General features: G+C 38.2%; 1 protein-coding gene across 1 annotated transcript in view; it reads left to right on the top strand.

Moving 5' to 3' along the window:
* Positions 1–15,680, top strand: part of Myo3a (myosin IIIA) — a 240,776-nt gene that overhangs the window by 142,250 nt on the left and 82,846 nt on the right. Inside the window, exon 18 of the mRNA XM_047521156.1 lies at positions 13,909–14,035. Within this exon, the coding sequence (XP_047377112.1) occupies positions 13,909–14,035 (127 nt within the window). The remainder of the gene's footprint in view (positions 1–13,908; positions 14,036–15,680) is intronic.

The raw sequence follows: 15,680 nt of genomic DNA, 5'->3' as shown, positions 1-15,680 counted from the left end.
GTCTCAGACTTATATCAAGAACATAAGCCTATCAGAGAGTAGACTACCAGGAAAGTCAGCCTATCAAGGAACAGTCTCCAGGCAGATACCAGGATTGCCTCATGTACAACAGCCAACCAGAGTTACTTCCTAAAACTTGTTTATGAGTGCAGCTAAGTCTGGCAAGCTGCCAGGCGCCATCTTAGAGATCAGGCCAGGGTGCGGCTCTGGGGCCCTCAGAGCCCGCCCCTGACAAATATTTTTTTCTTTTTATTCAGAATTAGGGCTCTACCTAACAGGGGAGGGTTAGGTCAATCCAGGGTACTCTTTGTCCAGAATGTTCCCAGAGATCTCTAGCAATTCAACTCCCCAAGCCTAATATTACAACTCAGAGACATTCCAGGCAGATCTCTGATAAAATAAAAATATATAGATTCAAATGGAGTCCCGGTTATTTTTAAGAGCTCTCTTAATAGGGGCTTTTAGAAAGATTTTGTTTTGTAAGATCCCCAAAAATTGGAAGAAGTAAAATAATTATATGAGAAACTGGCTGCTCTAACTTAAGAAATGAGAAATCAAAACACATATGAAATGAACTTTGTTAGACTTGACCAAGGAACCAGACAATATCTATAACAGTGAATATTCAGTGTAATCTGATTTGTCATAGGCAAAGAAATGGCTATGGTGTAACAATCGGGTTTTTGGGTAAGTTTTTCTAATGTGACCTTTCTCTAGAGCCAGGAGGAATTCAGATTTGAGGGGGAGACTTATTCCTACTTGACTGCTTTTTCAGCCTCAGGACTTAAGAGTTCCTGGCCTGAGTTTAGAACAAACATGACTAACTGTTTCTAGATAAATCACTTGTTCATAGGGACAAGTTGACTGAGCCAGTAGAGACCTGGAAGGATGTTTCTAGAACCAATCAAGGAGAATTAATTCCTGTTGGGACCAAAGACTTCCCAATGACTTCCCCCAAAGAGTTCTCAGGTTTTTTTGCCAGAACATTATGAATCATAAGGACAAGAAGGAAATTGTTCTCGACTCAGTGATAAACCAAGGTTGAACCCATATTTAGTCTGATACTTTACTCATCGGAATTCTTGAGTTGAAGTTGAATAACTTTTCCATTCTAAAGTAGAAGCTGCAACTTAACCACCTTCACTTCTAAATGATGCATTTTCTTCATTGATTGATAGACCCTACCTGGAGCTTTGGCAACTACTAAACCTAAGCTGTAATCTGAGAACTCAATGGATCCATGGTCTGTAGGCAGAATAGAGATGTCTGGAGCCCTTCTCTCCAGCTGATGCATTAAATAGCTTTTAGGCTTTAAAACAGAACAAAAATCTATTGTTTATATAAGGCCTCTGAGGGCTTTTGAAGAAGTTTTGCAGACTCTGTTCTTAGCTGTAATATGTTACTGTGAAGAACTCTCTCCTAGAGAGAGTGCCTGTTTCTTAAAGTGACCAGTTCGTGAATTTCATTCTACTGTCCCTCCCGCTCCTACCCAAATAAAAGAAACAGCAAAGGTGCAGGATGACTGGGTTAATGCCCAAGGACAGGAGAATTTGCTTGACAAATAGCATCCTTTACTTGAGAGTTCAGATAAAAATGAGGAGGACTGAATAAGAGTTGGACAACTGAGAGATCACTAAGCATATTGTGGATTTCTCATCTGTGGGGTAGGGTGGTGTATACCCCTCTGCATGGCAGGAGGTCTGGAGGGTGGACATCATATCATGCTCAACTCTGTGCTGTTGGCCTTACCTGAGTGCCTTTGGGGCACAAGGTCTGAATTGTAGCATCTAGAGTCAGAGATGAGTCTGACACACTTGAGAAAAACAGATATTTGTATTATCAGTGAAATAAATGTGTTTGTAATGACTTCAGCTCTGGAAGAAGAACTCCCTGATGCAGAGGACATGAACGTCAGTCATGTGACGCACCATGTGACCTTCCACCCAGAGAATGCGGACAAGCTCCGGGAGACACCACATGGCTTTCCGTGTGCTGCTCTCTTCCAATCTTTGTCCCATTTTTGTGCTCTGATCCGTGCCCCAGCTGTCATGGGGGACCCCTTGAATCTCTGTTCTTAATCTGGCTCCAGGGACCAAAGTCTTATCTTCCCCTAAGTGTTTCTACACAGTATAATCCCTAGGTCAGCTGCACAGAAGTAAAAGCCCTACATTGGCTTCTCTGGCTGGCAGGGTGTTGGTTAGCGTACCCCTCACTCCACCCCTACCCCGACCCTTTCCTGAGCTTGGCAACTTCCCAATTGCATGCTTGTCACTCCCTCCAGCAAAAATTCATATTCAATCTGCCTTCCCTTTTCCTTTTATATTCTCCAACCCTAGCCTCTTCCTGAGCTGGTCCTTGCCCCTCCCTTAGCCCATACCTGTGAAGACAAACTGATTTAAGCACCCAGAGCACCCTGGCTCTTAAAGCAGAGCTGATTTATTTGGGGTGCATTGATTAAAGAAAAAGGCAGCACATTCATTTTCCCTATTCCCTGCTTATAAGATCAGTATTGCTTAGAATACACGCTCCTTTTGACTCTGTTGGGAGCCTGGTTAGCGGAAAGCAGGAGAAGCAAATTGAATCTCAGGGCATCCTCGAAATCAGAAGATGCTGCATGTCAATCATGGCAGCCAGCCCCTGCTTGGGACCAGGGGATGGACCTGTCTGTAGTTCTTTTCCTTGTTTTTGTCATCAGAAGAGCTGATTTGCTTCTTACCAATCCACTCCCCCAGAGGTTGCTATCTTAGAAGCAAGGAATCACTTTTAATTGGTTTGTTTACTTCTAAGTTCCACTCATTAGAGGCAATGTTTCACTTCTATTTGGTTCAACTACTTTCTCTTGCTTAGTAGAGCAATGTTTAGCAACATTAAAATTAAACCAGTTTTGCAGTTAGCATCTCCTGACAAATATAATTCATTTCAAACTCTGTGTTCCAAATTTAAATATACTCAAGGTTTATTAAACATCCAAACCTGTCTTTTAGGATAAAGGCTACTGTAACATCTGTTTCTGGTTCAGGAGCAGCATCGCTGCTGGATAATACGAGAAGGTTTTTAATACAGTTCAGGGTGACCCTCCTAGGATGTGGTGATCTCCCATCTCAAGCAGAGACCGGGAGTGAGCAGGGCAGACTGGCCTAGTTCTAAAACCCTATGATCAAACTGAGTGGGTGTTTGTTTCTCTTTTATTCCCTTCCTGATTTTTTAAATGGTGTCTTTCTGGTTTCTTAGATCTGTTCTTTGTCAGTAGCTGCTTCAAATCCATTTTGGAAAGAGGCAGCTTTGAACATCAGGTGGGAGCACGGGTGTCATGTGCTCCAAGCACAGCACGCTGCTGTCTCTACTCACTGCTGCACGATTTCCGTGACTCTCCAGGACAGAGTCCGTCTCTCTCTTCCTCTCCCACTTTCTCTCAGGGGCGTTGACAGCACCCAGAGTGTGTCTGTCTCTTTAAACAATCCCAGGGTTTACATTCCACCTGTCGTTTGTGACTCAGTGTGATCCAGAGGAATGACAGGCAAATCAAAATTAGAAGTTCTCGAAAAATAACACAAACTGGAAACCTTGAAAATCTTTAAACCACATGATTTCCTACACCATTATTCTTCCAGAGTTTTAAAATAAGTGATTAGTTGTTCAACTCATTTGGAGACCATTTTCACCAGGCCATTGAGACCATTTCATAATAGGAATTTTTGTTTTTCTTTGCACACACAGTCATACGTCTTATGAGAATGCACTTCATTTCTGCTTTAATTTTACTTATATTTCTTATGGTAGTCTAAAATCACAAACTGGCATTTTTTTCCCTTTGGTTTAATCCATTGGGATTTTAGTTAGGATCAAATAATTGTGAAAGAGCCTGGGATCAAAATTAAATATTTTGAAGCATCATATGAAGCATTGACTTTCCATAAAATACAATCACTTCATTTTTAAAAAATTGTTTTTGACTAGGATGGGAGGGTTATGTATTTCCCTTTTAGTTGTTCATTTAAAAATTTAAAAATAATTTGATACATAGTTGTTTTCACTCAGAAAGGACACAACTAGTTACAATTCTAGAATGTGATGATTCAGACAACATTGACAACTTGAACTGAGTAAGAGGACCAAGAAGGCAGTTTGGTGTAATAAAAGTATTTGTGTGCCAGAGGTTCAAGATCCCTGGGTTAATGTCATTGGCACTGTTTGTTTCTGGCTGTGTATCTTTAGACCAATAACTAAACCTCTCTGATCTAAGTGACGTTATCAGTAAAAGGAGAGAAGAGGGATGGTTAATTTCTGAGTCATTTCGAACTCTCATTAACTATGATCTTATGACTAAAATTAAAGGCCATTTAATTTCATTCTAGTCTTTGCAGATTGCTCATGTCATTTTATTGCTTCAAGTACAGAATTCAACCTAAGAATAGAGAACATAATATCTCGTATGTACTAACAGCTGCAAATGCTATTTGCAGAGTTTCGCCTTCTATCCCATCAGTTCCAATTTGCCTGATATGTGAGCTCTGATAACATCCGGACCCCAGCCCCCTCCTCTCCAGCCTGCCTCCCCTCCTCCCCAGCCTGCCTCCTCTGTCTTTTCTCACTGGGATTATCAAGCTGTCCCAGGACTAGACTGGGTGGTACCATGTTCCCCAAGGAGGGGACCACCGTCCTGGTCCCTCGCTTTCAGGTCCGGCATGGTTCCCTCCGCTGCCTTTCAATTAGGCATCACGTGTGGATTCAGGTTCCAAGAAGGGATTAGTAGATTTCACCAAAAAGACCGTGCACGCCAGTCTCCATCTACCCAGCCCCGCTGCAGCACTCAGGACAAAGGGCCTCAGGCCTTCTCCAGCCATGGAGCTCTGCCGCTTAGAGGGTGGATTGACTTTGGGAAGAAAAGAGCTCATCTACAGATAAGGTTCTCAAGGTTTTGGTGTTCTCAAAAAATCTATGAACTCAGGGTGCAGTGTTTGAGACCAAGAGAAGGGGACATTTAGATGAAAAGAAAATTCTGAGGAAGATAATCTAAACTGTGAGGCACAGATTAAGATATTTATAGACTAGTCTTATGTTCAATGAGACCAGTAAAAGAGAGATTCTGTACCAAAACTGGAGAAAATTGTACTGTCACTTGACTGACACGAAGCAAAATAGTTTGACAAGCATTTAGTAAGTGCCAGCTGTCTACCAGGCCCTGGTCCAGAGATTAGAGACGAATTAGTCAGTCTCTTCTCAATAAGTTTATATAGTCTGATAGAAGATAAATACATGAAGCATCATTGCATAATTTCAGTAAAGTATAGGCAAATCTATGATCTCAAATAGAGAATTTTACAGAAACACGAAGTCTGGAGTTAGGAAAAGATTTAAAGACATTATGTGAAGGGAGTAGGAAAAAAGAAAACAGCATAACCAGAAACTGAGGTATGGAAAGAAGGCGGAATTCTCAGGAAACTCTGTGGAGTTTGGCTGGCTGAAAATGTGAGATAACAGTAGCTGGAAGTGAGAACAGAGAGACACAGAAGATGCAGAATTCTCTGCATGCCTTTGTGAAGAGCTGGAACTTTATCCCTAAGGGAAGAGGGCCCATGGAAGGATTTTAATTGGAGAACTAAGATGACCTGATTTGCCTGCTAGAAAAGAAATCTCTCTGAGAGCCACGTGGAAGCTGGATTGGAGAAGGGCAAGACCAGAGGCAAGGAAACTGGTTCGGAACGTGATTCCAGAGGCGAGTGTGTGCCCTGATCATGTCTGTGAATCTAAACATGACCTTGTCCCTCATGGATAAGCATGAAACTAAGTGTAGGCTGTTCTCCTGGTCATTTTTAAAAATGTTTTTATTAATTAACTGTAGTTGTACAGTGATGGTTTTTTCAATGTTCAAAGAAGTCACATTTGTGCTCAAAAAGGACTATTTACAGTCACTTGTATTTACTTAATTCAGTATATTAATGACTTTTAAACCAAGTACCTAGTTTCTTCCTTGAGCTTGAAAGTTCTCCTTACATACCTTTTTTATTCACTCTAACCAAGCTGGCTTATGAGACAAACACTTCCTAAACTTCCTAATCATTTAACTAAATCTCCTTAAGCACTTAAACTTATTAACCCTGAAAATCTAATAATTCAAAAGTATTAGTGTGGTAAATCAAGTCACCTTACACATTTGAAGGTAATTTCCAATCAAGTTATATTTTTCAAATTAAAACCATAAGTGTTATATCAAATAAGCTTTTAAGTCACAAAAATTGTCAGATTATTTACTATGTCTCTGATATTTTTAAAGGTCTCAAACATTTTGAAATAAATAAATGATCCACAATTATATATCTTCTTCATATATTTAATAAAAAAGCATCCATACTGTATTAGTTTACTAGGGATGACATAACAAAGTACCACAGTCTGAGAGGCTTTAACAATAGGAATTTATTGTTTGCAGCACAGGGGATTAGAAGTCTGGGATCAAGATGTCAGCGGGGTTGGCTCCTGAGGACTGTAATGGACAATCTGTTCTTTGCCTCTAGAACCTAATGGTTCTCTGATGACCCTTGGCATTCTTCGTACTACATATGCATCACTCAGCTCTCTGCCTTCAGTCATCTTTACATAGTATTCTCCTTGTGCGTGTGTGTCTTCATGGGGTATTCTAAAAGGACAGCAGTCCTGTTGGAATAGGGACCCAACCTATTCCAGTATGACCTTATCTTAACTAATTGCATCTCTAGTGATCCTGTTTCCAAATAGGGTCACATTCTAAGGTACTGTATCTTAGGACTTTAACATAGGAAATTTGGGGAACGCAGGTCAACCCAGAATGGGTGCTATGAATTTGACTTCCTTCAACACTTCTTCTTCCTTTTGTGTTTTTCTAAGGTGAGGAGCTGAGCTGGATCATTTCTCACAGTTGTGCTCTGTCCTGTCTGTCAGTGGGCCGTAGCAAGCTGAGGTTGAAAGTTCAGAACCATTCTTTGGGACAGGGAGTTTGAGACTTTGTCTAGCATCTAGATCCTGCTTGTTCATATGGGTTTACCAACCTCAGCATGTTTAGGACTGGATAATTCTTTGTTGTGAGGTCTCTCTTGTGCAATGTAGATGGTTCAGAAGCATCCTTGACCTTCACCTTCTAGAGGCCAATTGCTTATAATAACCTAAAATTTTAACTATCTACAGACATTGCCAAATGTCCCCCGGGGGCAAAATCATTTCTCCCTCCCCACAACCTCTAGTTTAAAATCACTGTTGTAGAGGACTTTATTTTTTAATTTAAAATTTTTTTTATTTTTATTAAAATCTTTATTATTTTTACAGACTGCATTTTGATTCATTGTACACAAATGGGGTACAACTTTTCATCTCTATGGTTGTACACCATGTAGATTCACACCATTCATGTAATCATACATATACATAGGGTAATACTGTATGTTTCATTCTACCATCTTTCTGTCCTCCACTCCCTTCCACTCCTTTTTCCTCTATGCCTTCCAAAGTTCCTTCATTCGAGACCTTCAAAGAAAAAAAAAAAAAAGACCTTCAAAGAAGAGCTCATTCCAATACTTCTCAAAGTATTCCAGGAAATAGAAAAGGAGGGAACCCTTCCAAACTCATTCTATGAAGCTAATATCACCCTCATACCCAAACCAGACAAAGATACATCAAGAAAAGAAAATTTTAGACCAATATCCTTGATGAATATAGATGCAAAAATCCTTACCAAAATCCTGGCAAACTGTATCCAAAAACATATTAAGAAGATAGTGCACCACGATTAAGTGGGGTTCATCCTGAGAATGCAAGGTTGGTTCAACATTCATAAATCAATAAATGTAATCCATCAAATCAATAGACTTAAGGATAAGAATCATATGGTTATTTCAATTGATGTAGAGGACTTTAATCCAAGTCACAGGTCTGGATCATTTCTCATAGTTGTGCTCTGTCCTATCTGTCAGTGGGCCGTAGCAAGCTCTGCATTTCAGCTGGTATTTAGCTGTGTGACCCAGTGCATCACACACTCCACTGGGCATCTTTCAGGTATCATTCCTATCCAGTTTTCATCAGAGCCTCTTTGAAAAATCTATGAAAATTTGGATAGGTAGCATTTAAAATTCCATATACAAACAAACCTCTCCACTCTTTGACAGTATTTAGCCATTCCTTATGCTTTTTGATGAAATGCCACCTTGTTATCTGTACGCAGGTTCATAGACAATAGTTTTATATCCATTATATTAATCACATCTTTATCAGAAAAAAGCACATTTTGAAATTAGACATGAAATAAAACCAGACATAATATAATAAAAACTAGAAATCAACAGTAAGAAAAATAACAGAAATAAACAAAATTAGAAGTGAAAACGAGATAGCACCAGAGACACTTCTGAAACCCAGAGGACCACTATTTTGAAAATTTATACTCTAATAAACTGGAAAATCTAGAAGACATTGACAATTTTCTGGACAGATAGGATCTGCCCAGATTGAACCAGGAAGATATAGAAAACCTAAGCAGATCAATAACAAGTAATGAAATTGAAATAGAAATTAGAAGTCTTCCAACAAAGAAAAACCCAGGACCAGATGGATTCTTAGCTAAGTTCTATCAGACTCTTAAAGAAGAACTACTACCAGTCTTTCTCAAATTATTTCATGAAATTGAAAGGGAGGAAGCATTCTGAAATACATTCTATGAAGCCAGTATTACCCTGATACCAACATCAGACAAAGACCCATTTAGGAAAGAAAAGTATAGATCAATATCCCTGCTAAACATAGATGCAAAAATTCTTAATAAAATATTATCAAACTGTATTAAAAACACTTTAAGAAAACAGTACAGCATGATGAAGTGGCTTTCATCCCATTGATGCAAGGTTGATTCAACATATGCAAATTAATGAATGTGATCACCACATAAATAGAATTCAGGACCAGAACCACACAATCATTTCAATAAATGCAGAAAAAGTATTTGATAAAAATCCAACACCCATTGGAGAAACTAGGAATAGAAGAAATTTATCTCAACATTATAAATGCTATATGTGACAAATCCAAAGTCACCATTATACTGAGTGGAGAGAAACTAAAAGCATTTCCTCTAAAATCAGGAACAAGGCAAGGCTGTCCACTCTCACCTACCACTTTTGTTCAATGTAGTTCTCCAAACTCTATCTAGAACAATCATTCAACAGAAAGAAAGTAAAGAAATACAGGAAAAGAATGCGTCAAACTATCTCTATTTACTGATGACACGATCCTATATCTAGAAGACTCAAAAAACTCCACCAGACTTCTAGAGATGATAAATGAATTCAGAAAATAGTAGGAGACAAGATGAACATTCATAAATCAATAGCATTCCTATACCCCAATAGCAATTTCATCTGAGAAAGAAATCAGGAAAACCATCCCATTGACAATAACCTTAAAAAACAAAAACAAACCTTGGGAATTAATGACCAAGAAGGTAAAAAAAAAAAATCTCTACAATGAAAATTATAGAAAACTGCAGAAAGAAACTGAAGAAGACCTTAGAAGATGGAAAGACCTCCCATGTTCTTGGACAGGCAGAATTAATATTGTCCAAGTGGTCATACTACCGAAAGCAATATACAAATTCAATGCCATCTCCATAAAAATACTAATGGCATTCTTCATAGAACTAGAAAAAAAAAAAACAGCCTTTAAGTTCATTTGGAAGAATAAAAGACCCAGAATAGTCAAAGCAATACTGAGCAAGAAAAGCTATACAAGAAGCATCACAATACTTAATCTCAAATTATACAACACAGCTATAGTAACAAAAACAGCATAGGATTGGCATAAAAATACACATGAAGACCAATGGAAAAGAATAGAAGACACAGACAAACCCATGTACATGCTTACAGTCATCTAATAAACTTGACAAAGAATCCAAAAACACACGTTGGGGAAAAGGTAGTTTTTGATGCTAGAAACACTGTGTATCCATATGTAAAAGAATGAAACTAGATCCCTCTCACCCTGCACAGAAACAAAATCAAAGTGGATCCAAGACTTAGGAATTAGACCAGAAACTTTGTGATTACTAGAAGAAAACAGGGCCTGCTCTCATGCCATCATATCAATGCAGGAACCAACTTCCTCAACAAGACCCGTAAAGCTCAAGAAATAAACCAAGAATCAATAAATGGGATGCCATCAAATTAAAAAGCTTCTGAACAACAAATGAAACAATTAAGAGCATGAAGAGAGAGCTTAGAGAATGGGAGAAAATCTTTGCCAGTTACTCATCAGAAAAAGGATTAATAACCAGAATATATAAAGAATTCAAAGACCTTAACATCAAGAAAAACAACACGGTGAAGAAATGGGCAAAGGAACTAAACAAATACTTCTCAAAAGAGAAACACAAATAACCAACAAATATTTTTAAAAATGTTCAACATTTATAACAATCAAGGAAATGCAAGTCAAAGCTACACTAATGTTTCATTTCACGCTAGTCAGAATAGAAATTATCAAGAATACAAATAATAAATGTTGGTGAGGATGTAGAAAAAAGGTACATTCATATATTGTTAGTGAGACCACAAATTAATACAACCACTCTGGGAAGCAGAATGGAGATTCCTCAAAAAACTAGGCATGGAGTTACCATATGACCCAACTATCCTACTACTTGGTATTTACCCAAAAAACTAAAATCAACATACTATAGTGATACAGCCACATTAATGTTTATAGCAGTACAATTCACAATAACCAAATTATGGAACCAGACCAGATGCCCATTTGTAGATGAATGGATTAAGAAAACGAGGTATATATACACAGTGGAGTTTTACTCAGTCATAAAAAATGAAAGTGTGGCATTTTCTGGTAAATGGATGGAAATGGAGAATATCATACTGAGTGAAATCAGTCAGACTTAAAAAATGTAGGGTCACGCTGAGCATGGTGGCGCCATGCCTGGGATCCTGGCAGCTTGGGAGGCTGAGGCAGGAGGATCAAGAGCTCAGAGTCAGCCTCAGCAATGGCTAGGTGCTGAGCAACTCAGTGAGACCCTGGCTCTAAATAAAATACAAAACAGGGCTGGGGATGTGGCTCAGTGATCGAGTGCCCCTGAGTTCAATCCCTGGTACCCTCAAAATTAAAAATAATTTTTAAAAAGGGTCAGATGAAGAAATCAGAGCAAAATAAGAGAAAAGGTAAGTGGGGGATCAGATATCATAAAGATATAAAGAAGTTCAGTGAAGTAGAAGAAGGAGATTGAGAGGCAGGGAGGAGGGACTGGAAAGGGGAAAAAATGCAGAATGAATTTAACAAAATCACACTATGTGTGTATATAAATATACCACAGTGAATTTCAATTTTATGTAAATGTATAAAGCATCAATCAAAAATAAATAAATGAGAAAAAGGAAGATCAATGGAATAGAGGTAGGAAAATAGGGGGAGGGAGGAGGGGAAGGGGCACCTGGAACTGAAGTGGAGCAAAACAAATTCCCTGCACCTATGAGTTTATCAAAATGAACCCAACTCCTGTGTGTAACTGTAATCCTCCAATAAAAATGATTACTTGAGTCTCTTTGGTGATGGTCAGCCACAGAGATGATGAGTTGTCGGATCACAGATGACTCAACTGGTCCCTTGGTCAAGACCATGCCTGTGACTGAGGCCAGGCTCCTTTGCTGCCCAGCCACCTACCTGCAAGCCACACTGAGCCATGGCCTTGTTTTCTGTCATTTGAACCTACAACTTCAGTCCAATTCAGTGCTATTACAGAACAGCAGGGAGAGCCCCACAGTTCAGAAAAATTTTGCATTCTTGCTCACAAACAATTGATAGGAATTAAGTGTCTTGATTCAGCATGTACTTCCCTATAGTGACTCTCTAAATGCTGTCAAAAATACAACTTAGGGAGTGTATACACCTTGACTTTCTAATCTGTAACAGACAAACACGCGCAAAGTTTTGAAAGAGTCTTCCACAATCTGTTGAAAGGATTATTCCTATTATGGATTATCCATGAGGCCCAAAGTTTCTTTGAGTTAAAAAAAAAATACAGCAAATGTCAAATTTGTATTAATTTCTCCATCTGAAAGCCATTAAAGCCCATGCCGGCCACTTCATTAGAAGAGATGCATATTGCAGATGACATTTCCTTACCAGGAGAATTTTTTTGGAAGAGTGATTCACATCCTGTCTCTTGGCATATCTAAAATATACCCCAATCCATTTACTTCCTTCCCTCTTTTCTTTCCAGTCAAAATCACCATCATCTCTCACCCAGACTAGTAGCCTCCTGACTCTCCATCTTGCCCCTGTCCATTAATTTCCACACAGTGGCCATACTCATCAGTGTAAAATAGGAGAGCTAAAGGTGCTGTCTGCTTTGAAATCCCCAGGGGCTTTGCTGCTGCAGTAATTAGAATAAAATCCAAACCCCAGGGAGCCCGGGTGATCTGGCCTGTGTTCATGTCTCCAATCCTTGTTATACCACTCTTCTGCTTCCCTCTTCCTCCTCCAGTCCCTCACTGATCTTCCTTCTTTTCTCAAGGAAGGGCTTAGCTCTTTTCCCTCTGCCTGGAGTGGTCTGATTCCACCTCCTGTCGTGGCAGGCTCCTTCCTGTCATTCAGGCTCCAGTTTCAGCGTGACCTGGGCTGAGGGCAGCCTTGCCTGACCTCTAACTGGAAAGCCTCCCGCCAAGTCACTCTTCATTGCACCTTTCTGTTTTATTTTCTTCATCAGCTCTTTTAAGCGTTTCTGAAGGTGTCATGTTTATCTATTTGCTTACTTTCTTATTGTCTCTCTTCTTGTACAATTTCCTCTTTTGAACATGCAACTTCAAATCAGTGTTTTATTACAGAACAGCAGAGAGAGGGAAGTGAAAATCTTTAGTCTTCCTACTGCTGAATCCTCTGTAACTAGAACGTGCATAAAATATAGGCTTATTGGACAAGTGCATGGAGATCAACAAAGTATGTTCAACAAATATATTTATTTAAACATTTACATATTCATTAAATATATTTATGTGTATACTATTTATGAATGAATAAATAACCCTAAAGATATTTTTTTCATAGCCAACTTTCATCTTGACTTGGAATGTCAGAGTGAATGAAATAATCAGTTTTTTAAGTGTAGGAACTGGGCTAGAATCAATGCATCAACTTGAAAAAACAATAAAGGATTTTGTCTCTTCACCTGACTTCACCAGGAACATAGTTGGAATAAGACCTAGAATTATCATAGGTTCCTAATCAAAATTCCTCCAGTACCTTCAAAAAGAGCCATACATATGTACTTCTGAATATGTTCAACATACATTATTTAGAATTTATGTTAAAGAATAAATTTATGTTAAATTTTTGAATTGATGTTAAAGAAGTAATAACAACTATAAAATGTAAACTATGGTTCAAAGTTTTCAGGTCTATCCTGAAGCCACATATATCTATTGACTTGGGTGACAGGATCTTTAAATTTTTCTTAACTTACTCTTCTTCATTCATACACATAGCCTCATTGTTAAATGATGTCATGAAGATTTCCATAGGTAACAACCACACTAAGTTCTGAGGTTTCACGTGGATAGATTTATCTATAACCTAATAAATATTTGTTTCCTCTGAGAGTTTGTTTCTATTTTTTATTCATATTTTTATTCATGAAATATTTGGGGTACTTACTGGGTAAAGGACCCTGTTCTCCCCTCTGAATTTAGAATAGGGAATGAGGCCGAGCCTGCATGGATCTTGCCTACTTGCATCTCTTAGTCTGACGCTGTAGTCTGTGGGAGGACCTGTCAAGTTGGAACCTGAGTTGAGACTTTTTTCTCCAGCTGTCCCCAGCCATAGACACCGCCTTGCTGCAGTCTAGAGGAGAATGATGCTCACTTAAATTTCTGTTGTGTGTTTCAGCAACTCGGAAGTGTATACAGTATACTCGCTGCCATCTTGAACATTGGAAACATTGAATTTTCTTCTGTGGCAACTGAACACCAGATTGACAAAAGCTACATTTGCAATCATGCTGCTCTGGAGAACTGTGAGTTTTATTATCTTCTATTCAAAACTGAACTTTCTCAATTCTTATATGGTGTCACATAAGGGTAATTTCAAGCAATTGTGCTTATATGGAATCCTTAAGAGGATACTCAGATTCAATTTATGTAAAATGAAATTTTAAAAGTCCATTATTTTAAACCAGATCTTTATGCATGTGAACTGATTACTATAGAAAATATTTCTGAACATAAAGCTTTTATATTTGACTGTTAGGAGCTATTTATATTTTAATGTGAAAACATAGAAAATATAGATAAAATTTAGTTAATTGATATGAAAAAGAATTAAAGTTGTCATTTAAAACATTATCATTTTAAAAGTAATAAAACTTTTGTTTTATTCCTGGATGAATTTTGTATACCCATTTATCCTGGGTTAATTAATTTTTCAGTTATTTGGCACACAAAAGCACATCATGGTACTTGCTTCAAATCAAGTTTTAATAGCAGAGGTTGATGAATTTTTCCCAATAATATAAGTTATCCCACTGATACCTCCAGTGGCATAGCTTTTTCCTACTTGGAAGATACTCTATTCTTTATTTATGATATTGGTATATGTCCCCATAATTCCTTTTTAAATTCCAGTCATAACCTGATGTATCATGATACAGATTTTCATGTATGTATTTTTTTCCTGAATTATACTTATTGTGGAACAGAATCAGATGTTTCAGGATAATTTCAGAGGACTGAATGTGAAACCCTCCTGATCAAAACCTGTCCTTAACATTGTCATTTGTGTCCTTAACATTGTGCATTTGGAACAAATTGATAATACAGCAGATCAAGGGTTTGAGGTTTGCATGCAGTGATTGGCATCTACCTGGAAACCTTGAGGAAACCTCTTCTGATCTTCCATATATAAACAAATTTCACTGGAGCATGAGATAAGAAGTTATCAGAAGTGAAAAAAAATTACCAGACAACTCCACTGATATAATTAAATTATCACCGAATGCTCATAATTGGAAGCATTATCAGCATCCAACAGAGATGAGATGCAATAATGTTAGGTGGTTGGGTTAGCTTTCTGCTGCTGTGACAAAGATTTGAGAAAAATCAGCTTAAAGGGAAGAATGTTGTGTTTGGGCTCATGGTTTCAGAGGTTTTAATCCATGGTTGACTGACCCATTGTTTTGGGGGCTGTGGCAAGGTAGGACATCATGGCAGGGAGCATGTGAGGAAGCAAAGCTTCTGGTCATGGTGACCAGAAAGGAAAAAGAGACAGAGGAAGAGACTGGGGTCCCAATATCCTCTCCAGTAGCCCATTCCTATGATTTAACTTGCTTCCACTAGGCCCCACCTCTGAAGGTTCCTCCTCCTCCTAATAGCACTGCAGACTGACCACTAATCCTTTAGTACATGGGCCTTTGGGGGACATTTAAGACATTTAAGATCCAAACAAAAATAGTTGTAGATAAGAATACACTTAAAAGGAACCAAACTAAAAAATGATTCTGACGATTGAGAATCTGGTTCTATATAGCAGGAGAGTCATAGCTCATAGATCAAAAATGGTTAATATTAATATGACTAGAACTAAAATTAATTGAGTCACTTTATGAATAGCCACTTGGGGAATAGAGAAATTTTGCTAATTCACATTAAAATTGTTTATAGTTA

The sequence above is a fragment of the Sciurus carolinensis genome, chromosome 12, assembly GCF_902686445.1.
Source record: "Sciurus carolinensis chromosome 12, mSciCar1.2, whole genome shotgun sequence".
In the NCBI taxonomy this organism is placed as follows: Eukaryota; Metazoa; Chordata; class Mammalia; order Rodentia; family Sciuridae; genus Sciurus; species Sciurus carolinensis.
Note: the sequence above shows the minus strand (reverse complement) of the source record. Positions and strands in the feature narration are given on the sequence as shown.